General features: G+C 34.4%; 1 protein-coding gene across 1 annotated transcript; it reads right to left on the reverse strand.

Moving 5' to 3' along the window:
- Window positions 1-1,663: 1,663 nt before the first annotated feature.
- Window positions 1,664-15,002, reverse strand: LOC107466011 (uncharacterized). Its single transcript, XM_016084986.3, has 18 exons — window positions 14,722-15,002; window positions 13,219-13,658; window positions 11,769-11,889; window positions 11,471-11,559; window positions 10,588-10,735; window positions 10,378-10,507; window positions 8,974-9,064; window positions 8,721-8,861; window positions 7,158-7,258; window positions 6,432-6,545; window positions 5,444-5,679; window positions 4,671-4,729; window positions 4,365-4,550; window positions 4,141-4,264; window positions 3,948-4,006; window positions 3,539-3,684; window positions 3,289-3,453; window positions 1,664-2,275 (listed from the first exon to the last, which is right to left on the reverse strand). The coding sequence occupies exons 2-18, from the start codon at window positions 13,283-13,285 to the stop codon at window positions 1,973-1,975; spliced, it is 2,280 nt and encodes a 759-aa protein (XP_015940472.1). The 5' UTR covers window positions 13,286-13,658; window positions 14,722-15,002; the 3' UTR covers window positions 1,664-1,972.
- Window positions 15,003-25,017: the final 10,015 nt, after the last annotated feature.

Raw genomic sequence — 25,017 nt, forward strand, 5'->3', positions numbered from 1 at the left:
AGAAGAGAAAGTTGATTGAAAACAAATTCGACGAGAATTAACATGGCAAGGATCAAGAGATCCACAATAAAATGAACAATAATGTTTGAAAAAAAAAATCAATCAAAACAGCCACGATTAATAAATGATATATTAGACAAATTTAAGTTGTTATTTTTTTATCTGTCTAATATTACAAAAAATAATAAGAACCGAAAAATAAAAATTATAATCAGTAAACCTTTCAGTGAACACTCATAATTAACTAATTCTTTTTAATTATGAAACTAATTAACTACAATTCAATGTATATTAACTGACATTCAAATTTCTTAAATTTGGTTTTAAAAAACTTAAGGGTCATTTTAAAAAATCAGTTTTATAAAATGATCCCTAAACTTTCTAGCAATATAATAACATAACATGGTATGGTCTATGATGTTTAAAACTCTCCAATATTTTTTCTCACGGAGAAAACTCCATCTACTGTTAATAAGTATTTTAGGAAGTCACCAACAAAAAAATAAGTATTTTAGGAGCATTAATTAAGAATATTATGAGAAATTATGTTAATAAAAGTTATCAAAAATATTATGTAGACATTAAAAATTAATCGCTATATATTTGTTNATATATAAAATTTGAGCAATAACAATTAAAGAAAAACTAAATTAACAAATGTAAAAATAATAAATAGATATTTAAAATTTTCTAATTATCAACTACGAACCATAAGAAACAATAATAACTAAATTTATAATATAACAGAACTTCTAATATGATATTTATAATATTTTTTTGAGAATTTTTCTAAAAAATGAAATTGTATGAATAGTAAAAATTGTAATAATTTTAAAAAAAATATATATTGTATATATATTACAACTCGTCTTATTAGAGAGTTGTTATTTAATCTAAAATAAAGATTTAGTAGATTTTAGTTGAAGATCAAAGAATCATAAAAACCAATTTTTTTCAATCGTACGCAGAAATTTAGATATATACGCTTTTGCGTTCTCAACCTTCTTTCTTAATAGATTATGAATTGGTATTTGAATTAAGGAATCCTGAAATTCTAACATACACGTGTGAGGTTAACATGCAATAACCAAAGTATCAAAGATACATGTGTGAGCTAAGTGGAGTGGCTTACACAAATTGCAAACATTGACAAAATCACAAATTAGTAAGGGCCTCCCAAAGGCAATTATAATAGTTTGCAAGGTAATGCTAGTGTGTAGAATGAAAAAACGGTGCATGTGTAGAAGACAGGTGTTATCTCCATAGTTAGAGTTCCTGCAAAAGAAAAGTATAGTAGTGTCCAATTGAAGGGAACATTTGCTGCAGCGGTTTTGTTTGATGCAGAAGGTGGCAGTATAAATTAATACTATAGCAGTGGTTGTTTAATATACTCAATGCAAAAAATTTTTCCCTTTTGGCCGTGGATGCAAATTTGATTTTGTATACCGTATATGTGAGTCGGATTTAACATGGCTGGGCAAGAGTTGAAATTTTGCGCATTGGGCCCGATATGGGTGTTTGGGATGAAGAAAATACTATAGTGACTTTAGGATAAACCTATGGTATAATTTAATCATTTTTCTATAAAATATTTCAAGTACAAAATGAATACATATTATTGAAATAAAAGTACATGCTATTAATGTTTAAAATTGCATGAATACATTACAAATCAAATTCCCTCAATTTTTAAGCAACATTTTGAGCATTAACTCTATTCTCTCATGTGATACTTTCTCTATTCAAAGTCATACAAAAGATAACATACGCTGAATGTCTAGATTTATTACCAAACATATCCAACTGAAACGAATAAGACCATAATTTAAAGTGTGTTATAGCCAATTCTATCCGTAAATAGCAGCTAGAAAATGGCCACTAAATACTACGTAATCATAAACCCAACAATAGAGCAAGGTGTATAAAAAAACAAATACAGAAAAGTTGCAATTGTGCAACTGAACCTAGTGTGTTATTTCAGAAATACCTTCACCTCAATTGAAGAATCTGTTGAGATAATGTCTCTTCCATTATCAGCCTTAGGATGATCAAGAGTACTTAACCTTACTCTGATGTGTATGGGTTTCATGAAGACAAGGTCTCTAAGATCACCCTTTGATTGCAACAAAAATGCACTCCATAAATCTCTCTCTGTTTTCCCACATTTCTTAGAGCTCAAAATATCTACTATCCTTGCTGCATATTTCTCCCGGTTGCCCTCGTTCGAGTCTGGTACTTTTCTAAGTTTACAATATAGTACCCCGTAAATAATAACCTGTATTAAATGAATAAGATATTAGTTTAAAGTTTAAACGGAAGTAGCTGAATAATGATCAATATCTAGTTATTCAAATGGCATTTTAGTATTAACGTTGTGGTCCTCAGGTATAAGATTTTACAGAGGATGTGTTTGGTATGGGAGTAAAAACAGAAAAATGTTTAGGGTAACTTACACTAACCTCCCATGTGGGTTAGGCAATATTATACATGATACAGTGACATATACACTTGTAATGTATTTTTTTAAATCTGACAGTAACCTCTCCTCTAAGGAGGAAATAAACAAAGGCATAACAAGTCAAGAAATATCATGTAATATCATTAACCTCAGGGAAAATCAATGTAATTTATCCTAAAATTTATGGATTACCTTCATGTGTAAATAAGCAAATGGATATGGAAAGGAGCAATAGTGCGAAGAGGATATAGGATTAATATAGGCTCTCATAATGCACAAACACTCATTATATAATTGAAACAGACTACACATTATCGCTTTCCAAAGGTAAATAACCAATACTTTATAGATATAACTATAATAGGGACTAAATCCAAGAGAAATTGTGGTAAAACTTCTGACCCAATTCAAAATAAATCTTAGCAATCTACTTCAAGTTACTAATGTACTAAAACTAGCACAAACATAGGTGAGCTTGTCAAGAAGAGAAACAAAAATGATAGATATATCAAGTTAATGCATCTAGAGTAAAGATGGAAAATATTTCATACTTAAGCATGATTTAACGAATAAATAAGCACCAGAAAGGAAGTCTATAAAGAATAGTGAAGTGGTTGGACTGAGAAATATACCTAATGATGTATATAATGAAGAAAGTTATACCTCAACTTACAAGATTAATGAGAAAATTAATTCAAGAGAGCCACAGAAGAGAACAACTTGGACTAATACCAGAATAAGGCACATCAATTATGTTACCATCTCTTGTATGCTATTCTAATCAGTAAATGACATGAGAAAAAGGCATGGTCAAAAACAAATATGCATACCTCACTTGTTCCAGGGCTATTGCAAACACAACAGTTGATGCAAATTTTCTCATCGTCAACAACCAAATTGTGATTCAGATTATCATCTTCAACAACCATTTCTGTTTCGGGTTTAGGAGCGGCAAGATCATCCAGTTCATCGTACCACTGTTGTGCAACACCAGCCTACACCAAGAGTTCAACACATAAATTTTGGCAACTGCAGAACTAGACTACTTCACCAAAGAATGCTACAATTGGCAAAAAAAACCTTGTCTATGGATCCTAGACCATCATCAATTCCAGAAATTTCAGTAGCTGAACCTCTAGCTTGTCGCCATATACAGGATTCTTGTAATGGTTCTACAAGTTCAACATCAGCAGAAATCTCCACACCCAACTTTATGTAAACCTTGCCTATCACACATTGAAGCAAAATTCTAAGTTGGCAAAGATATGTAATAATTCAAGCTGCAGCTGGCATTGTGGTGGATGATAAAGTACAAATACGAAAATATTTACACAGAACAGCCTGGCTAGTAAACTATTCTTGTTATACACAGAAGTCCAGGTTGGTGTATGATTTATAAAAAAAGAGACTATGAAGTCTCTCAGCTGATTTGTAAGTTGTAACAGAATGTTACACATTTATACTACCCAATCTTAATGTGTAGAATGACCTGGTGGCAACTGAAAATGCTGCAGATGATCTACTGTCGTGGCCAAGAGTCCATTTTCACTGTCAAAACAATATTGACCAGAAATGTCAGCATGTTTGACTTGGAGAAAAGAACTAAAATATTGTGTACACAAACAGGAAAATGATGGTTTGGAATTTTAATGATCAACAAAATGTCAAGAAAAATAACTTACGCAGCATAAAATGTTTCAAGAGGGGAATTCAACCAATATGGTAATCCAAGTATCCCTAAATTAGACAACTTGAAGTCTGAAAACACCATTGATTCTCTGTCAACCTTCATAATCCTCTGTCCAACTAGTGATATACAAAAACTGGTTGTTAAGAGAAATCATAAATGCAACAATATAATGTGCCATGAAATGTTGACTGTTGAGTAACAATCAGAAAACAAAACCTGTATCACAAATAATAACATGATTCTGTAGGGTTGTCACTGACGCTAAAAGATCAGAGTTTGGGATGCCTTCCAGCAAGCAAGCATGTTGATTTTGATGTTTAAACCAATCAGAGGGAACTTGATCTAGGATAGATAAGTTTTCTGTGATCTGCTGTCTGCAGATCTCCAGGATTGTGGAAGAACCTGTTATAAATATACATTACAACAACTCTTTGGTTCAAGCTAGGAACAAGATACTTTCGGTTCAAGCTAGGAACGAGATACTTTCGATAAAAATCCATTATATCTAGTATCATATCTGACCTTTATAAACTTTATCTATCTTTCCTGAACCAATATCCATGGTCCATAAAGTTTGAAAGCTGCAAGAAAATACACATAATAAGCATTAACAGAAGATGGAGGCACAACATGAACCATAGAAGTTAGCATTGTTATCAACTATGAATAATCAAATCTTAGCACAAGAAGGAAGATCTAGGAAAAAGGAATATGAGAATTCCAGAGAAGCACGATTTAAGATTTGAATAGACAAATAAGTCACATAGAATTGTGGAATAAAAAAGATTACAGTAAATGACAGTTACCCTCGAGCAGCTCTGCTCCATAAATACAAGAAACATTTTTAAAACCAACATTTAAGCCATGATTATCAATTGTAGTAAAATAAAACGGATTATTAATGTCCAGAGTCCGTTTCAAAACAGAAAAATACGGAACCAACATCCGAAACTCACCACAGTTGAGCCATGCACAGAAATTGACAGCCATAGACTCAATGGCCTCAAGGCCTACATACAAGTTTGATATAAGATGAAGATTTTTTTCTTTGTTTTTCTTTTCTTGTTACAAAAGGCTCAGGTGCAAACAAAGAGAGACAAAGGGGACCAAAAAATAAAAGGGTGGGCTTGACGCTCTTGTATGGCAAAGCTTTCAGCCAGAATTAACTTAAAGAAATTGATTATGCACCAAACATCAGGGGTACAATGTAAGGTATTCAAATAATTTGGACATCCTGTAAGTCCAGAAGTGCACGTTATATTATTAAAAGAAGTTAAATATATCAAATCATTTACCTGCGATCTATAATGTAAAATGTGTCATCAACTGATTTCAGCAGATACCAAGGGAAATATAGTGATTCAGAATCCAATACTTCATATGTTTCCTCAGCATTGGTCTCCTCACTGTTTTCTAAACCAAGCTTATTCCTGATCCAATTCCATAGGTGAAAACGTTTGCTAGAGGCAGTGGCAGGATAAAGTGTCTCCACTAATCGGCCACCCAGATCAGCTTTCCTGATAGCATGATTCTTAAGAAACAAGAAATGGTATAAGGAAACCATAAAAGAAAACTCTATAACTTTACTAAATGAGTCAACAAAAAATAAAAGGAAATCCGTTAATAATAATAATAATATTCCATCAGACAGGAACAAAAAAGAGAAGCATAAAACAGCAGGCAACATAACTCTAGACTAGTTTCTCCTTCCCTTAATGTAAGACTACATTCTTATTATCTAGTTCTGCTCTCTGAGGCAAACCCTCAAGCCATTTATACAAAATATCTAGATATCTCCCTTGAAATGTTAAAACTCAAACAGCATAGGACCAAGGAAAATATCTGTTACAAAATTCAGTGTGTTGATTTGGATCAATAAGATTGGTTGTTTTCATTCATTTCCATTGACATTATCAGGAATTCTCAGCCTCAACTGCTTCATTCAACATGAACCAAAATATGCACATTATCATCCAAAACCAAGTTGCATTCTAGGTATAAGGATGAAATTTAACAGCAATCATGCATCTTAAGTGTGTAAATAAGACAATGAACACTAAATTAATGCAAGGGTTGAATTTAGTCTAACTGCAGAAAATTCGACAATGTATTTTATACTAATCCTGTAGAATGAGCTCGCCAAATCATATTAGTTTGGCATAGCCACAGATAAACAAAGGGATATATCATTGATATGGTCAAACTGATGCATATAAAGTACCCAACGTATATGAAACCGAGTCCAAAGCTGATAATAAACTATGGACACATCCAAATACATACCTCTGAATCAACAAAATATAAGCAATCCTCCTCAGCATGGTAATAAGAACCTGCAGGGCGCCCTAATTTAGCAGATCCAAAATCTCCATCCTCAAATCCTGGAGAAGAACCAATCTGAGAGAGATTGAAACATGTCACTGTAATGTTTTGGGTTCATTCTTCCTCTAAAAGGAAATGGGAGAATGATATAAAATACTAAAAATAGTAAAAGGAATATTCATTTTTCTATTGTGACTCTGACAAATAAACACAGCAAACTCAATAAAACGCCAAAGTAACATTTGCATAATCTGATGTTACAAGAGAGAGCAGATATTTCTTCTATGCAAGAATATTAACAGAATGGGAACAGGTAGAGATGAACACAACAAGTCAATCTACAAACTTAACAATATGTAAAAACTAGTCTAATACAACTGCATGAGATGGCAATTGTTTGATTTGTTTCAACACCTCTGGTTAAGTGAGGGGATGTAAATCATATGAACAAACTCATTAGTGAACAGATATTCTGACGACCATTTGGAGATTTGATCTTTTAAGCACATAGTTGATTATTGGACAATTGGTGCGAGAGATGTTAGATGTCCTATAGACAACAAGAATAGTTGGCGGAGCCTTTGTCAGCTTTACTGTCACAATATGACATTTAAAAAGCAGCTAATACTGGACCTGGAATCAAAACGTACTTTATCCTAAACTTATTTAAATAATTGTTGTACATACACAGTCCAGAATCTCTCCATTGTCATCTGATATAACAATCCTATGATGATTGCAGTCTGAAAAGAAGAGGCGGTTCAAGCTGTCATCTGCAGAGACGCAACCTGTAAAGCAGGAAGGGGAAAAAGGGCAAATAAATACCTCTAAAGAGTGGGCTCATCAGATGAATTAAGAATTTTATAAGATCCAAATTGCCAAAAATTTAGATTTCCTGATTTTCAGTGTTCTAAAATATCGGGTATGGCCGATGAGGGGGGGGTCCTTGCTGCCATACAGAGGCCACGGCGACGTGGTTTTCACAGCGGGTGAAAAGGCAGCAGCAATTGCGGTCACGCGATAGCGGAACGCCATGAAAAAGGCGGAAATGGCAGGTTTTTTCGAATTTTTTTAAAAAATCTGAGGATAATTGGGTAAATTAGGAAACCCTAAGTGATACATGTAACCCTAATCAGCCTGTTATTCAAAAGCTTCTCTTCCTCTCTTATTCACGTCAAAAACGGCTCTCCGTCTCTGTTCTCTCTTCTCTGTGCCTTCCATCGCTGCCGATCTTTGCCGCTGTCCATCGCCGTTCATCACCACCCGTCGTCGCTGGTCATCGCTGCCTGCCGCCGCCTGTCACTGCTGGTCGTCATCGCTGCTCATCACCACAGTTCCCTCTTTTTCTGGTTCGTAGTTACATACATTCCTTTTTTTCCGTTCAGTTCACTGTCTCCTTCTCTTCCCTCATAAACCTCTCTTCCTCCAATTTTTTTCCCGTTCAGTTCAGTTCACTATGTCAACTTCCAGACCAGCCCCTGATTCTAATGCCCGTCCCTGCACCTGCCTCTGCCTCTGCTGGTCATGCTGCTGGCACTGCTCCTGCTCGTCCTGCCGCTGCTGTCCATTCCAGTAGAATTGACCCAGGCTAGAAATATGTTAGTACTGTGGAAGAAGGAAACACCAATGACACCATATGTCCGTTACAGTAGAATTGGTCCTTCTTTTAAGTTTTTAGTTTTTATGTTCTATGTCTTATGTTTATTTGTTTGCTGCATTAATTGGATGTCTTATGACTAGAAAAATGATTATATAGATTAGATTTTATAGTTTATTATATTTGCAATTTTTCTGCATATTTTTTGTACATATATATGCATTTTTTAGGTAACCCGCCATTTCCCGCAATGCCATCCGCCATTTTTTATGGCAGATTTTTGGCTCACCGCCATCCACAATAAAAAACTATGCTTATTTTTAACAAAATCTTTATAATTACAATGAAATAACAAAATCTCTTCCACGTGGACTTGTCGAAACCCCTAAAATTGTTTCAAATTTGTTGTATCCATCAATTACTCGAGCTCTAATTATTTTTCTGATACCCAGTTCCACTTTCATAAGTATAAGAGAATAGTTAAGGAGAAGAAAGAGAAAAGGGGGAGGGAGGAAAGGAGGGAGGGGGTCAGGGAGAGAGAATGGCAGAGAAAGAGTATGATGAAACAAGAAACGGTTACGTATCTGATTTTGCCAACTCATACTCAGAAAATTGGTAAGCCAATGCTATTAGGAGACAGATGAAGTTTATACCTGGATAAGAGAGAAGTAAATTCTGAATAGGATAACAAATATATTGATCCTTGTTGCTCCCATTTTGCTTCCAAGATGGAGACTTCAATACATCAGATGACTTGGATTCACCATCAGGTTGCATCTGTAACTCCTGAACAGCTACATTTGGCCCCATAGTCAAAATTAGTGGCTACTGCACGTGCATGCAAATACACACCACAGGGAAAAAAACAGTAGACAAATGCCATTTCAGAATAGAAAAGCACAATACCTTGGTATAAAACTTCAAGATCCACCTTCTCATGATAAATAACTGGGCTTGTAACTTTTTTAAATAAGATGTACCTTGCACCTTTCTCTAGCTATAAATATCAAAAGAATTATTGTGAATAAATTGCAACAGATGACACTATACACTCACAAAAACATCAACATTAGAAAAACAAGATGGTTAGTTGGTATACATGGATATCATGAATGCAAAAACTTTTCCTATTCTGAAACATTGATTCAGATAGCAACTTAAACTTCGAGGACACTGGGAACAGAACATTAATTAATTCCCCTTTTAAATTTCATTCTGTCCACTAACAATTTAGGCAGTCACTATAAGCAGCCAGAAACTATATAACCTACTTGGATTTGAGTATGTTTTATACCAGTTATCTTCCCTCAAATAATTATGTAATAATTCCAAGATTTGGGCAAGCATGAGAAGATTGATTTTCTAAAGCCATCTGGTTTTAGTCAACCAGATAAGTGTATCTAAAGACTAAATATTATACACCAATTAGGTCTAAATAAAGTGAAATAACCCACTTCTTTGGATTTGTATAGCAATGTTAAGGATGTGACTGTTATATGTCATGCCAGGTGCACCAAAACTAAATCTTCTAGTTTGCAAATGCTGAGGACCCCCACTCTTGCCTTGCAGTCTGCAAACTAGTGTTCTAAGAAACAGATGCATGATCTTAGGTGGAATAATGTGAAATAAATTGGTTATTCAAGCTGATAATTCTATATTGTTATCATGTTTTTCTTTTGGCCGGAGGGTTATATTACACAAATTAAAACTATCAGCAAAGCTAGCCATCATGACTCCATCTGTAAATAAAAATTTAGACTGCCGATAAATCAAATCTCATGAGACAAATTGTTCACATCTAACAAATATCTAGTTTTAATGAGAATCGAGATGATGTTTGAAGAAGAAATCTCCACAACTGATAAAAATTTAAATCAGTAAGGTTGTGAAATAGATGTTCAGTGAGAAAAGAGAAGAGATGCAAAAGTGAGACAACTACTTGTGCCTGATTTGCTTTATCAACATTGCAATCACCATATCGACATTTATAGAAAGAAGAAATAAATACAGCTTATTTTTTATAATAACCAAAATAAAGAATTATTGACTTAAGCTATTTCTTATAATTATATACTTACAAATTACAATAACATGAATTCTATTATTTCAATGCAACATTAGTGATTAGTCTCATGCATCAGTTCTAACAAAGCATTCCCTACCTGAGTTGTCGACTGATTTGATAATTAAAAGTCGTGGGCAACACAAATTTAGCAAATAATTAACATATAAATTTTGCATCATGGTAGAGATATTAGACATCAACAAATTTTTACATATTTTAGAAGCTAACAATAGATCTTATCACACCTCGGGAAATGTCTGTTGAGACAACAAAATGGGAACCGTGATATTTTCTGTCATCACTAAATGGGCCAGCTGAAGTCGATCGACAGAAGGATGGGTTGGTTTTGAGCACATAATGAAAATATGGGGGCACCTGCCACAAAAAGTATATTCAATTATTGAAAAAGCATCACCCTACTTGTATCAAGGGTAGAGGGAGTGAGGGAATAATACATATCCTTCTTGAATCTCTTCTGGATAGTCTTCAATTTTTCAAGCAAAATTTGATGGTCCAAATCTAAAGCAAGAATCAAGAAGACTCCATCACCCCCAAAAGGTTGCTTATCTTTGTTAGATAGATTCAACCAACAATGATGGGTTCCTGCAAATTCAAAGTTCAAGCAATAAATTAATTGGGAAAAAGCAAAGAGTATGCCTTAAATCTCAAAACATAAAAACATGTCCTAGAATTGGACTTGTGTAATTATAGAAAAAGACCATGTATAGAATTCAAATCCTAACTATTCAGGAATGCTACTTCAGTTACACTGCTCAGAAATGCACAAAATTAAAAGAAAAATGTAAATCCTGTTTGCTTTGGATTACTTCTAGTTTTCATTTACATTGAATATACAAATTGAGGAACAACATATATTTTGATTCTTTGCATTTTCTTGTTATAGAAAATGGGATTCACACTTCAAGAAATTTCTAAAACATAAAGCTATTTTTTGTGTTTTCACTTTTATAGCAGCAGCATTACATGAATAACCACTTTTAATAACAAATGAATTAAAACAGAAATGCAGCCATTAGTTTGAACCAGCCACATTTATTAATCTTGCTTCTTAATTTCTTTCTCTCAATTTGTGCAGGGAAGACAGGCAAGTCATCACTTGCATTTACTAAAAAGTAACAATGATACATGTAACCAAATAGGAATTAGAATCATGAAAAATTGAAAACAGGAACTGTTAATGGGAAATGAAGTAAAAAACAAAGACAGGAAAAGTTGTAGCTTAATTTTCTCTTTTTTCCCCCTGATATAGAAGTATTATTAACAGAAAGAGAAGGACATTGCATAGAGACTAGAGATGTAGATTAGCGAAATAAATACCTTCAAACTCATCCAATGAAGCTCTAATGAAAGACAAGAGGTCAATTTCAAGGGCAGGTTCATGTGATGCATCAGCCATTGTTGAGAACCTGAATGAAGCTGCCAATCAGAAGTCAGGAAACCTAACAAGGCTAGAATTGCCAAAATGATTAGGCTTCAAATTTGTCATTAATATAAGATGATATAATTTATTCTTATCCATGTCCTGCTCAGACACAACTTCAAATGCAACAAAAAAGAAAAAAAAAATTCAAAATTCGAAACACCACCAAACAGTTGAACCTTCAAAATTATTTACCTTTGTTCGTGAAATTCTCTGACTTGAATCCCATTAGTAATTAGCTTCTGAGCAGAGAGAGTGGGTATTACAGACAAACCTTCTAAGTTGAACACTTTGCCAGATTGTTGATAGCAATCACCTAGACAGGAGAAGAGAAGAAAATTTTTTAAAACAAAACGCATATAGAAATTTATACTAGTGAATAGTATTTTCATAATCTTATTTGGTAGTATGTCCTAAGAGAAAAACAACTGAGGGAAGCTGGGAGCAAAAGATGCACAGGCAACGGAAACAGAACCCCAAAACAACTTGACAAACATATCGACGAGCATGCTTTCATTTAAAGAAAAAAATGAGAAACTCCGGACATCATATTAGACAGCTTTTCCTAAGTTGCATAGGCATGTGTATAGTATCTATATTTGGCATCCTACAAGAATGGGAGAAGAAAAATATTGGTAAATACTTTTATATGGGTAAATGATATATTACTATATGATAATATGAAAATATAATATTTAAATAATTTAATAGTCAAAATATAAGATAGATGGCAACAAATAGTTTCAAAGTAAATCAAACAATTTTATAGTAAATTTTGATGTTTTATAAGGACTACTATGTATATGTACAATGATGGACTAAAAAAGTACGTCTGAGTAACCAACAACTACAAGATAAGCTCCCAATAAAGGTTCGGAAACCATCAAATTGTTACAATAATTGATAAATTAGAGCCTATGGGTAACCAAGAAGTATTGGTGAAAGCTCTATAATGCACAAATATTTCATTTTTACAAACATATGAGTATCATATGTGTATCTTCAGAAATGCTATTATTCTAAACTTAATTTCTTACCCTTTTTTCTTCCTTCATAAAGTTGCTTACCACAAATCATACCGTATGGTGTTCAATACTCATATTCGTATTCGTACAACATATGGGTGTACAGCAACCATTTAAGAGCACCAATGCTTCATAAGTTTATCTTTATTTATTTCAAATGCAACTACTAACCAGAAATGCTCCCATGCTACACCTTTTTCTTAAACAATTAAAAGAATGAGTTCAATCACTAGGTGAACTTTTGTACTTACTTTCCACTTATAAGACCTAAGCAATTGTAACAACAGAACTTCCAAAATGCTCTAAAACTCAAGTCATCTATTTGGATGAAAATTTTAAGGGAAACAAAACAACAACGAAAAACAAAGTAAAATAGAAAAAAGCTAAATTATTTGTATTAATTTAACTAACCCAATGAATAAAGTTCAATAAATAATAAAATTAAAAGGATCACAAACCTTTTTATGAAAACTGGCATTCAAAATACAAAGGCAGAACTAAGTATTTTCTCTTAATCTAATATCCTAGTAACCAAACAAGCTTTTCGTAATGCACAATAAAAATTTCAAATTCAAAGCTTGCAAAGGGAAAATGAAATTTGCAGCAGGCAGGAGACACACCTGTGGTAAGAAGAGGTGTTAGAAACTTCGAAATCTGCTTCACACGATGAAACCTCATCAGAGCCATGTCTCCTCCAAGTATATGGAATTTAACAGAGGAGGTAAATCCGATGCAAGTTTAAACGGTAGAGCTGTCAAAATAGGTCAAACTCAGAGCTATGGGTTAATGAAAAAGGAGTAAATTTTTGAAGGGAGAGAAGAAAGAATTGGAAACTGTTGGAGTAAGGCAGAAGTGGCTGGTGAATTGAATGGTTGGGGTGGGCAAAGGTCTAGTGGCAGGGAAATTCTGTGCTGTGACTTGCAGTCACTGAAAATTGGACGAAGGCCCAAACCCTCAGTTTTGTGGCTATGGTTGGTTAGTACTATTCATTTCCTCAAAATGCAGACATATAGCTCCACGTGTCACTATATCCTTCTTCCTAATGCTTTTGTTTGCTTTCCTGTAGATATAGGAATTGGCTCATTTGTTAGCATGTGCTTTAAATCATAGTTATCAAAACCGAAATGATGATCAGACCATTCAGGCTATTGGGTTACTGGGTCACTAGTTTAATCGGTGGGCCACTGATAGAACCGGTTGACCCGTTATTACTTAAATAAAAATATAAAATAGTAAAAAAAACTTAAAATTAAAATTTAAAATACATGTTTTCTTTGACAGTAGTCTCAATTTATAAAAATAAGTAATACAAAAATAGACATAAAATTAATCAATACTATAATAATATCTTAAGTTGACACAATAAGAGGAATAATCCATAAATTATGTCCAAGGAGTAACATACATAGTTTCCAATCATCTAATCACACTATCACATAAGCTATTATCTAATCAATTCACAGAACCTCTCCAACCAATGCTTATTCCAACCAACCATGGTATAAATCAATATATATGCATATCTTTAAAAAAAAATATCAACAATCAATATAGAAGAAACAGCAACAATCAAATCCTAAATAGAAAACTTGTTCTTTCATTGAATAATCTGTTAGAACTTATAATATTGAAAACAGAAGAGCAACTTTTCTGCAATCAAATGAAGCTGCACGCTTATATCTTCTCCATCTGTTACTTGGTCAATCATGTAACTTCTCACTCACTGGTTTATCTGTTAATTGAGATATGAAAGTTAAAAATTTACAGAAATCACCTATCTAGTCGGTGTTGAACAATAATGCACACGAACACACTTGGTGGTTTAAACATCACAAAGAGGACTAAGATAAAAACATGGAAACTATGTTTTACCAAACTATGAAGGCTTCTCAATGTGATTAATCAGGAAATGCATAAGGATTATAAGTAACTTATCCTTGTCTTCATGTTCAGATTAACCAAGTGTTATTACCAGAGCCTTTAATATGTTTGATTAAATGCAAATGCAATGATGCAAAACCAACCTATCCATATTTACCACCTTGCAAAAGTTAAATATATGGCTAATCAATATCATCCAGATCCAATCAGTCAAGAACATGTTTCAATAATAAAAAACTCACCTCAACAGAGAAGAGAAGCCACGGGCTCACAGCTGACGGCACGCAGAAAAGAAGGAGACAGAGAAGCGAGCTCACGGCGAAGCACAGCAGTGAAGGCGACCCACTGCGGCGGACACGACACGCGAAGCACAGCCCGCAAAGGCAGTGAAGACGCGACACGGACGGAGGCGACAGGCGAGCGAGGGACGCATGGGAACCGGCGAGAGGCTCGGTGGCAGTGAAAACTCTGTAAGCTGCAGCTGCCGCTCTGCCGTTCAGTTCAATTGGAGTGAGAGTGAGAGAGTGAGAGTGAGAGTGAATTAGGGTTGGTTTTTTTTTTAACTACAAATTCGAACCCGTCCAGATTTCTCAAATCTGCCGGTTCACCGATGTTCACAAAAATTGGTCAGTTTAAACCGGTTCACCCCGATTCATTCCTTGTCCGATCAAATGTCAAATTCAGACCGGTTTTGGAGCTGTGTCACCGATTTTTCAATCCAGCCGTCTGGTCGGTCTGATTTTTACATCTATGCTTTAAATAGTAGCATTAAAAAAAGTTACCAAATATGAGAAAGGTAGAAAGTCCCAAAATCTTATCACCTGCTAGGCACAATAGAATTTCAGAAGTTAATTAAAGCACTTATTACTTCAAAGAAAATTGAAGAATAAAGTATTGATACGGCAGTTACAAATCCGATGTTATAATTCGGCATTATATACAATAACTCGGCATTATGCACCATAATTCGGCACTTTACGTTATAATTTGGCATTATACGTTACAATCAGACTCAACGGACTACATCCTGGAATAAAAACGTTCGACCAGATATTATCACTTATTAAAAAACCTATTAATTGCTCTTCAATTCCGATGATCAATAGAAACGTAACCGACCTATTTTATCTCACCTATAAAGGTATGATATTTTATCTTTAAAGGATACATTGAATTTTCAATACTGACTTAAGCTTCGGAGTGTCTTTGCAGGTACACTCCCCCTTATTCCTTGCTCACGCTCTGTGCAATTGGACATCTCCTTGGAGAAAAGCTCGGACTTCCACAAAAGCTCAAAGGTCGGCACTCCCAGGGACCGAGCTCTCCCTTCAGGTATCCATACAAGAACAAGTACCAATCCAATCCCTTTCTATTTATCTGAATGACAATGCGACTCTTGACAAAAAAAATAATCCATTTCAAACATTGACCATGTGCTTTGATTGCCAACGTGGTTCTTCTGTCACTTTCACGACAAAAAATTGACAGAAATTGCTGCTAATGTGTCTAGGTAAGCAAATGAGGTGGATGGCTAAAGTGGTTAGGTAGAAGATGGAATCCCACGTGGCTTGTTGGAAAAGACAGGGACTTATCTGTCCTCTTCCACGTTACACGATCGACATCATTTTGACCACTCCAGAAGTCGCTCGTGTAACGTGGAAGAGGACAGATAAGCCCCTATCCTTTCTAACAAGCCACGTGGGCTTTCATCTTCCACCTAACCACCTTAGTCATCCACCTCATTCGCTTACTTAGATATGTCAGCAATTTTTGTCAATCTTTTGCCATGAAAATGACAGAAAAACTGCATTGTCAATCGGAGCACAGTATCAGAGTTTGATCATTTTTTTTCAATAATCCTGTTGCCGTTCGGGTAAATGGATAGAGACTGAAGTTGTACTTTACTCAGGAATTGAATAAATGTAAATTAAAATAATAAAAAAAAGTGTGTTTGAAATTCAAACAATCTATTATTAAAAATTTATCTCCTATATATGCATCATTGATATAAACTTTACTTATAAAATGTAAGGAGGTATCAGATTCGATGGTCCCAGAACCTTTGGACTATTAAATGGTCCCATAACAAAATATATTTTTTAAGTTTTTTCATAACTGTTAAATAGTCCTTATTTAATTTTAATTATAAATTATTCCTTTATATATTATTTAATTATAAAATCTATTTTTTATTTTATAAACTATTCTTTTATCATTCATCTATCATATTTATTGAGAATCAAAAACTAAAATAATAATAAATTAGATCTTCCATTAATCGTAATAAATATTTTGCAATCTTAATCGATCATAATTTTATCATTGATCCAGTTACAAACGTATTAGGTTGGAAAAATCGTATTGGCTAGAAATTCAATTGATTGGATGCACAAACCAATTGATTGAAATTAAGGCTTCCCAAACTTCAATCTATTGGAATTGATATCGATTGAATTTTGCAAGGCATGTGGGGTTTTTCTTATTCAATTCGATTGGTTTTGATTGAAATCATCAAAACAATCTGGATTTAGTTAATTCAATCGATTGGTTTTGTTATTCCCTCAGTAAATTCATCTTCAAAGTCTTGCTCGGATTTATATTGTTCATCAATTATATCTTGGTCACATACTAACTCTTCTTGTTGGTTAATATCATCATCCTCATGGTATTGCTCATCCATCTCAGTGTCCGTAAATATACCTGACATCTTAAAAAATTTCTAATAAAAAAATTTTCAGTACACTACGTCCTATAACACTAAAATCATTTTTACTTTTGTAAAAGATCTTTTGAAAAAAATATCATTTCAAAAATATCATTTTCCAAAACCCTGCACTCTATATTTTTTTATAGAGTTCGCCTGACCCGAACTCTATAATTTTTTTCAAAACCAACAAAAATCAAATTTATTTTTAAGCCATTATGATCGTCTATAAAGTACATAGGAATACACAAAAAAATACAGATATGACTTTTTCAACCTTAATAGCAACCATTATCATCATCTCCAGAAATACACAGATACACGATAGGGGTGTAAGTTATCGAACCAGACCAAAAATTACAACAACCAATTTAAAAACCGAAAAAATTGGTTTTTTTTTCATGACAAAATCGATCGGTTCGGTTCGGTTTTCGGTTGGTTCGATAGAAACCGAACCGAACCGAACATATGCATCCATTTCAATGTTTTAACCATTTTAATCTTTAACCTAACAACAAAAATCCCCAACCCCTAACCATTTCAATGTTTTACTCTTATTATTTTAGTTTATTTACTATTTTGAACCTCTAATTATTGTGATTCATATTTTTCTCATTAGAAATTAAAAATAAAAAATCGACCGAACCAAACCGTTGTTGGTTCGGTTCGGTTCGATTGTTGTAAAAGTAACAAATCGAACGGTTGTGTGTCTGTAGGAACTGAACATATCGGTTCGGTTGGTTTTTTGTTCAAAACCGAATCAAACCGAACCGATAACACCCCTAATACACGAGAATAAGCCATATTTAACAAGAATCTTTTCTCATTATCAATTAAAAAAAACTATTATGTTTAAGAATTTGAATTAGCCATTTTTTTAGAATTTGAAGTGAAGTTCGTTGGGATTAGGCGAACTCTATAAAAATTATAATGCGGCGAATTTGCTTTGCATAAAAAAATTCGTATTTGGGGAATTAAAGTTGAAAAATGGGGTTTTCGAAAATAATAATTTACTGAGGGTAACAAAACCAATCGATTGAATTAACTAAACCCCATATTGCTTTCATGATTTCAATCGATTGGGTAATATGACCAATCGATTGAATAAAAAAAACCCCACATGCCTTGTAAAATGCAATCGGTTGTGTATCAATTTCAATCGATTGAAGTTCGGGAAGTCTCAATTTCAATCGATTGGTTTGAATTTTTAACAAACACAATTTTTTCAACCCGATACATATATAATTAGATCAATGATAAAATTATGATCGATTAAGATTGCAAAATATTTATTACGATTAACGGAAGATCTAATTTATTATTGTTTTAGTTTTTTATTCCCAATAAACATGACAGATGAATGATAAAAAAATAATTTATAAAATAAAAATAGATTTTATAATTAAATAATATATAAAAAATTAATTTATAATTAAAATTAAATAAGAACTATTTAATAATTATTAAAAAAATTTAAAAATATATTTTGTTATGGTACCATTTAATGGTCCAAACGGTCCAAATGGTTTGAAACGATCGAATCCTTTGCCATGTAAGGAGACAAAATACTTTTTGAGGAAAAGAATCTAATTTAACACTTTTTTTTTCTTTACCTATTTTTTCTGCATCAAATATTTAAAAAAAAAGTATAGATGAATAAGTAAAAATGGAACAACGGGAACAATGGTTTAAAATAGGAATTATTTAATACAGATTAACAATTAATTATATTTATTATCAGCAGGGAATTACATTCATTATCATTAGGAAATTTGAAAATAATTAGGATTAGTGACGCAGTCCCCTTCTCTTGAATACGCAGTTTCACCACTACCGAGAGAGCGCTAACCTAAGGTGATCGACGAAGCCGCAATCGGCTGTCTTGTCGTGATTAGCATTGAAGGCAATTGGAAAGAATCAGGACATGGATTGTTCACTTAGGAAAGTAGGTTATAATGCCCAATCTTCATGTGTCAGTGATGATACATATCAAATGGGGTTAACCATTGCCAATATAGGTGTTGATGATGGTCAACTTGATGAAGAGGTACATAGCCTTAGTTTTTGTACGTAGGCTTGCATAGAGTTAACCATCTATGTTGTTTTTAGTGTGCATGTTTTATGGCATTAGCTTATACAGGATAATTTTTTCTTTGAATTTGGACTTTATTATTTTCTAATCAAAGAAGGAGTATGGTTGCTTATTCATCTATCTGTATAAGTGGTAATGGTAGCTTAACGCCCACTCATTCAAATTTCAATACATTCACCAAAACTATAGTGTTCCCAACCAATAAAAATTATCATAGTGTTTTTATCCTGACAGATAAAAAGTAAAACATATGAACCATTGACATTGATACTCTATGAGAAATTACTTTTATCAGTGTTTACACTAGTTAATTTTGGACTTTTTGTTGAGATATTTTTTTGGAGTTAGTGATTTATTTTTGTTTGTATGTGAATTTTTTGCTCTGACAATAGAGAGTTGGATATATATGTTGGGTAGAATGAACTGCAAGAATTTGGCGGATTTATATCATTGTTAAACTCTTTTAGGAATAGCTAGTTTGTGTTGAAAATTGATTAAATTATAGTATTTTTTGGTCAATTTATTAGTTGTTTCATAACAAATATGTCGGATGTTCAATTTATTATGTACGCGAATGGTTATCTTCATTCTGACGTGGATGCTTATTTGGATATAAGGTTGGTATTTTATTTGGTTTGCCTCTTACTACATGCACATGCTCTGAGTGTTTCTCTTGTTATATAGTTTGGGTTGGATTTAGTTTAACGTTGACTGAATTCAAGTCAGGTTTGAGTAATGAAATTTAGTTATAAGTGAGTAAGATTGAAGACTTTGTAAAAAAATATTTGAGGGCATGGGGCTATCATCACAAACATGTAATAATCTCGTTAAATCCTACTTAATTAGGTCAACTACGTAGGATATGAAGTTATCACTTATAAAACATATGCCATTATTATTCTAGATATCTGATAAATGAGAACTTTAATGCGCATCTTAGAAGTTGTGGTCAACCTATAATATGATGAATGTTCCTTTTACTAGATATGCGGATGATTTTTTTTGTTCTACAGTGGTTGTTTAGTTTATTGAAGTTGGATTTAAGTATCTAACAATTAAAATATGTCAGATGTTCAATTCATTAGGTATACGGATGATTATTTTAAGTTATGCATGCCTCCATGCGTACGCACAAGTGGTGAATTCAACAAAATCATGCGTACGCATGACCCATGCATACATATGATCCTAGTTTCACGTCCCACGCCAGTTTTGTGACGTCCCACACTAAAGCAAAATAGAAGCATAATTTGGATCATGAATTGAAGCAATGTTGCAGGCGTCCCACGTTAACCACTGAAAGTATCAATGATGGCAAGCAAACAAAGACCAATTTGGGCTAGTTTTGGAAAAGCAAAGTGTGTCATTTAACCTCAACCTCCAGGCTTCAATTTTCTTATTCATTCTTCAATTTTCCAAGCTTCTAAATGGATCAAGCCTAAGAATTCAATTTCAATTTAATCTTGAATTTAATATAATTTGAGTTTCATTTGAATATTTAATTTAGATAGGTTATAAATAGAGGAAGAAGGGAACACTTTGGAGGCATTTAGGCTCTCTGACCTCTCTTCCTCCACTCTTCTCACCTCTCTTTCTCCACTCTTCTCCTCTTCTTACCTTCATTTTATAATCCATGAGAGGCTAATTCCCTTTTCATTGGGAAAAAAGAGCTCTATTGAATTTAATGGATCAATTGTGATTTACTCTTCATCTTCAATTCATCTTTCATTTGTTTATTTAAAAAGAATCTTTGTTCTTCATTCCAAGAATTTAAATATATTGAAAGATAGTTTGAATCTCATTTGAATCCTATGAAAACTTGAGAGAAGGATCATAGGAATTGAGCTAGAAGTTCTTTCTCTCAATTTGGTGAATTTGGATTTGGGATTGATATGTAACATATAATCAACCCATAACTTGATTCATAAAATTGTGTGGCTCTAAATTAGAGATCAATCTTTATCTCTTCTCATAAGCAATTAGATCAAGAAATTGGCAATTGATCCGGTTAAGAAAGACTGAACTATCAAGACATTGGAATTTAATCACTTATGATTTGCTAAGAGATCAATGATTACATGATTGAAGTTGAGATTAAAAGCTATTTGATCCAGAAAATTCAATATCTCTGTATCCCAATGATATTTTCTTATTCTTTTATTCCCTTTTTTTATTAATTGCTTTCAATTAATGCTCATTTACATTGCTTTTTTTACATTCTAGCATTTTACTTTTTTTGTAATTTATTTTTCCAGTATTTACATTCTTGCAATTTAAATTTCAAGTTATTTACATTCCTGTCATTTACTTTCTTGTCATTTTATTGCTTTCATTTATTCAAGTCATTTAAGTTTCAGTTTATAATTTTGCTCATCATCCCAATATGAATTGTCTGATTAGAATATTTAATCAATCATTGCTTACTTAATTCCTTAATCGTCGTGGGATTGATACTCACTCACTGTGAGTTTATTACTTGGTACGACCTGGTGCACTTACCGGTAGTTACGCAATATTGTAAAAATCCTGTATCACCTGACATCAAACCCAAGTTTGGTATTGGGGGTGCTACAGCAATTCTGAAGGAAGCTCCTAGGAAGAAGATGCCCAAGGGTTGGAGGAACAAGAAGATTCCCATGGAAGATTTCTCTCTAAGATTGAAAGTGGTGTTAACTCACTACCCGTCTTTGCCTTATATAGTAAATAGAATCCTCTCTCTTGAGCACGTTGAGTTAATCGATGAGGGTCTAGGGAGAAGATTCGCAGTAAGAGGAAAGGAGTTGAAGCAGTATGATCAACCTCCTCTTTAACAACAGTGGACCGTCAAGCTAGTGACGTTAAATAAGCGCTTATTGGGAGGCAATCCATCGTCTTTAGAATCCTTTAATTGCATTTTGTTCTTTGCATTTTATTTATTCTATTTTCTTAGTCCATAGTTTTCCTTGTTTTTCACTTTTCTTAGGTCATGTACATTGTATAGAACAGGAACAAGTGCGATTGGAAAAGACTGGAGAGCTCTGTGAAGGTGGATTTGGATTCTGGTGCTTCAATGCTAAACGCTGAGATCTGGCGTTTAGCGCCGACGGACATGCAAAACAAGGAGGTCTTATTGGACCCTTGGCGTCTAGCATCACTTCTGGGCATCTAGCGCCAGCGGTGGGACTTTGTTGGAATTAGTCAATGGACCCTTGGCGTCTAGTGCCAACTCTGAGCTTCTAGCGCCAGAGGTGTAACTTGGAGAAATTGGTTTATGTATGGTTGGCGTTTGGCACGGACCCTAGGCATTTAGTGCCAGGGTCGACGCCAAGAAAAAAAAGAGGTGATGGCACTAAACGTGAAAGGTTCGGTGTTTAGCGCCGAGTGCATCGCAAAGTGTGAATTCGTTTCGGGAGGGGTGGCGTTAAATGCCCTCAACCCGGCGTTTAGCATCAAGTGCACTGCACCTTACCCTCCCTTATTTTGAATTCAAATCCTTCACCAAATCCCAAGATTCCCTCTATAAATCCCATTTCCCCAAGACTCTCTCCTCCTTCCCCATACCACCTAATCCCAACCCTCAAAACTTCCCCCTTTTTTCATTTGTAACCCCCTCTCTTTCTTCCCTTTTCTTTTCCTTTTCCCTTGTTAATATTTTACCCTCCCTTCCCTATAAATATCCTTCAGCCCTTCCACCACTCCACACACAACAATACCACCTCCTCCTTCATCTTTTAGTTCTTCTTCCTTCATCACCCCCAAAAACCATCCCCCATTCTTCATCTTATCTTCCTATTTCTTTCTCTTCTTCCTTGTTTCCTTCTTCTTTCACCATACCCCACTTCCATCCCTTTTTCTTCTTCTCCTTCTTCAATCTTTTTCTTCTCCCTCTTAGTACCCACCCCACCCGTACCTCTCTCTCTCCACCTCTTTTATTCTCTTTTATTTTGCTCATGGATGAGCAAACTTTTAAATTTGGTGTTATCGCGTCACTTTTGTCCTATTTTTTATCAATGGCACCAAAGGGAAGAAAGTCATCTTCAAGAAAGAGAAAGGGCAAGGTACCTCAAACCGAAAATTTTAACTCAAATAGGTTCTCCTCTAAGTTGTATAAGGAACATTTTTTTGAGATCACGAGTAAGAAAGAGGTGCACTTGGAGGTTAAGTTCAACCTCAAGCTAGATGAATTTCCGGAGATTCGGCAACAAATAGAAAGAAGAGGTTGGCAACTGCCGATCTAGGTCAACTGAAGGTCCAAAAATTCTACGGTAATGCGTGGATCACCTAGAAGGATCTTGCTCATGGGGTGAATGAGAGGAACTTTCAAACTTTTGTACGGGAGAAAGTCTTAGACTTCAATCCAAGGATGGTTAGGGCAACTCTTCGACTGCAACCTCCAAGTCATGGTTTGGATACGTATGAGGATAGGATGAACCGGGACCAGAGATATGATCAGGTACGTGCAGACATTTATCTTTCGAGAGCTTAGTGGAGGTTGAGTTCGGATGGGTAGCCTAACCAATTAGGATGGCATGACCTTAAGCCGGATGCTAGAGGTTAGTTGGAATTCATCCAATGATCCATCCTTCCGACTAGCAACTGCTCTGACTGCATTGCGGATAGAGCTATCATGATCCACTGTATCATGACCGGGCATGAGGTAGATGTGGGTGCAATCATTCCACAACAAATATATAGCATCGTCCCCAACTCCTCAACACATATGAAGTTAGCCTTCTTTCATCTTAATTACTGGCTTTGCGAGGCCGCAGGGGTCAACTCGGATAATGATTTTCCCATTCCCATCGAGTGGCCGATCTCTAAAAAGACTATGGAGCATGCGAGAGAGTATGCAAAGGCTCTGATGGGAGGTCAAGCCGAAGAAAAAGCTCAGTAAGCTCCTCTACCACCTCTCATGCCTCAAGGGCACTACTTTCTACCTCAATAGTATTGGCAGTAGCTGACATCCTCCCTTGAGCAGTTAAGAGTTACCCAAGATAGCCACGACGTCCTCCTCCATCAGATTATGGCAGAGCAAGAGAGTTAGTGCCACGAGCTTTGCCAAGTAAAGCAAGATATAGGGCACCTGAGAGGACCACATGGAGTACAGCTTGAGGGGGGAAATGGCCACTATGATGACTGAGGTAGTTGAGTTTCTTTCATTTCTATTTCCCTTTCTGTACTGCTTATGTCATTTTCCTATCTTTTGTTTTATGGAATTTACTATTTAGTGCATGACTCTTAGTTCTTTATTTTCTTTAGTTTAGTTCATTTTTAGTTTTATGTTTTTATTTTTCAAATGGTGCCTCATGTAATGTCCTAAAAAAGTATTTAAAAAAAAGAGCAAAGTGGTGTTTTATGTTAGAAGTTGAGTTTATTCTACAATTGCCTTGTTACATTGCATGTGGTGGTATATATAATTGGGATTGTGATTGCATTAAGAGAATAGTGTGTGAATTTCCTTGAACAAGAGACATGTTAACTCTTGAGGGACAGTATCTTAGAGAAGTGTTATGAAACCTCTAAAAATAAGCAAGAGGTTGATCCTTGAACCAAAAGAATTGAAAAAAAATAAGAAAAAGAGAGAAAAAAAGCAAGAAAAAGAAAATTAATGATGAAAAGATAAAAAAAAGAAAAGCCAAGTTGCAAAGCTCTAAGCATCAACGGTTGAGATCCAAATATGTGCCTGTGGTATTTGTTGTCCAAGGATGGCTTGGGTGATTAGATCCGAGGGGTGCTTCATCACCCGATAACATGGACCAACTG

The sequence above is a fragment of the Arachis duranensis genome, chromosome 9 (assembly GCF_000817695.3).
Source record: "Arachis duranensis cultivar V14167 chromosome 9, aradu.V14167.gnm2.J7QH, whole genome shotgun sequence".
Lineage (NCBI taxonomy): Eukaryota > Viridiplantae > Streptophyta > Magnoliopsida > Fabales > Fabaceae > Arachis > Arachis duranensis.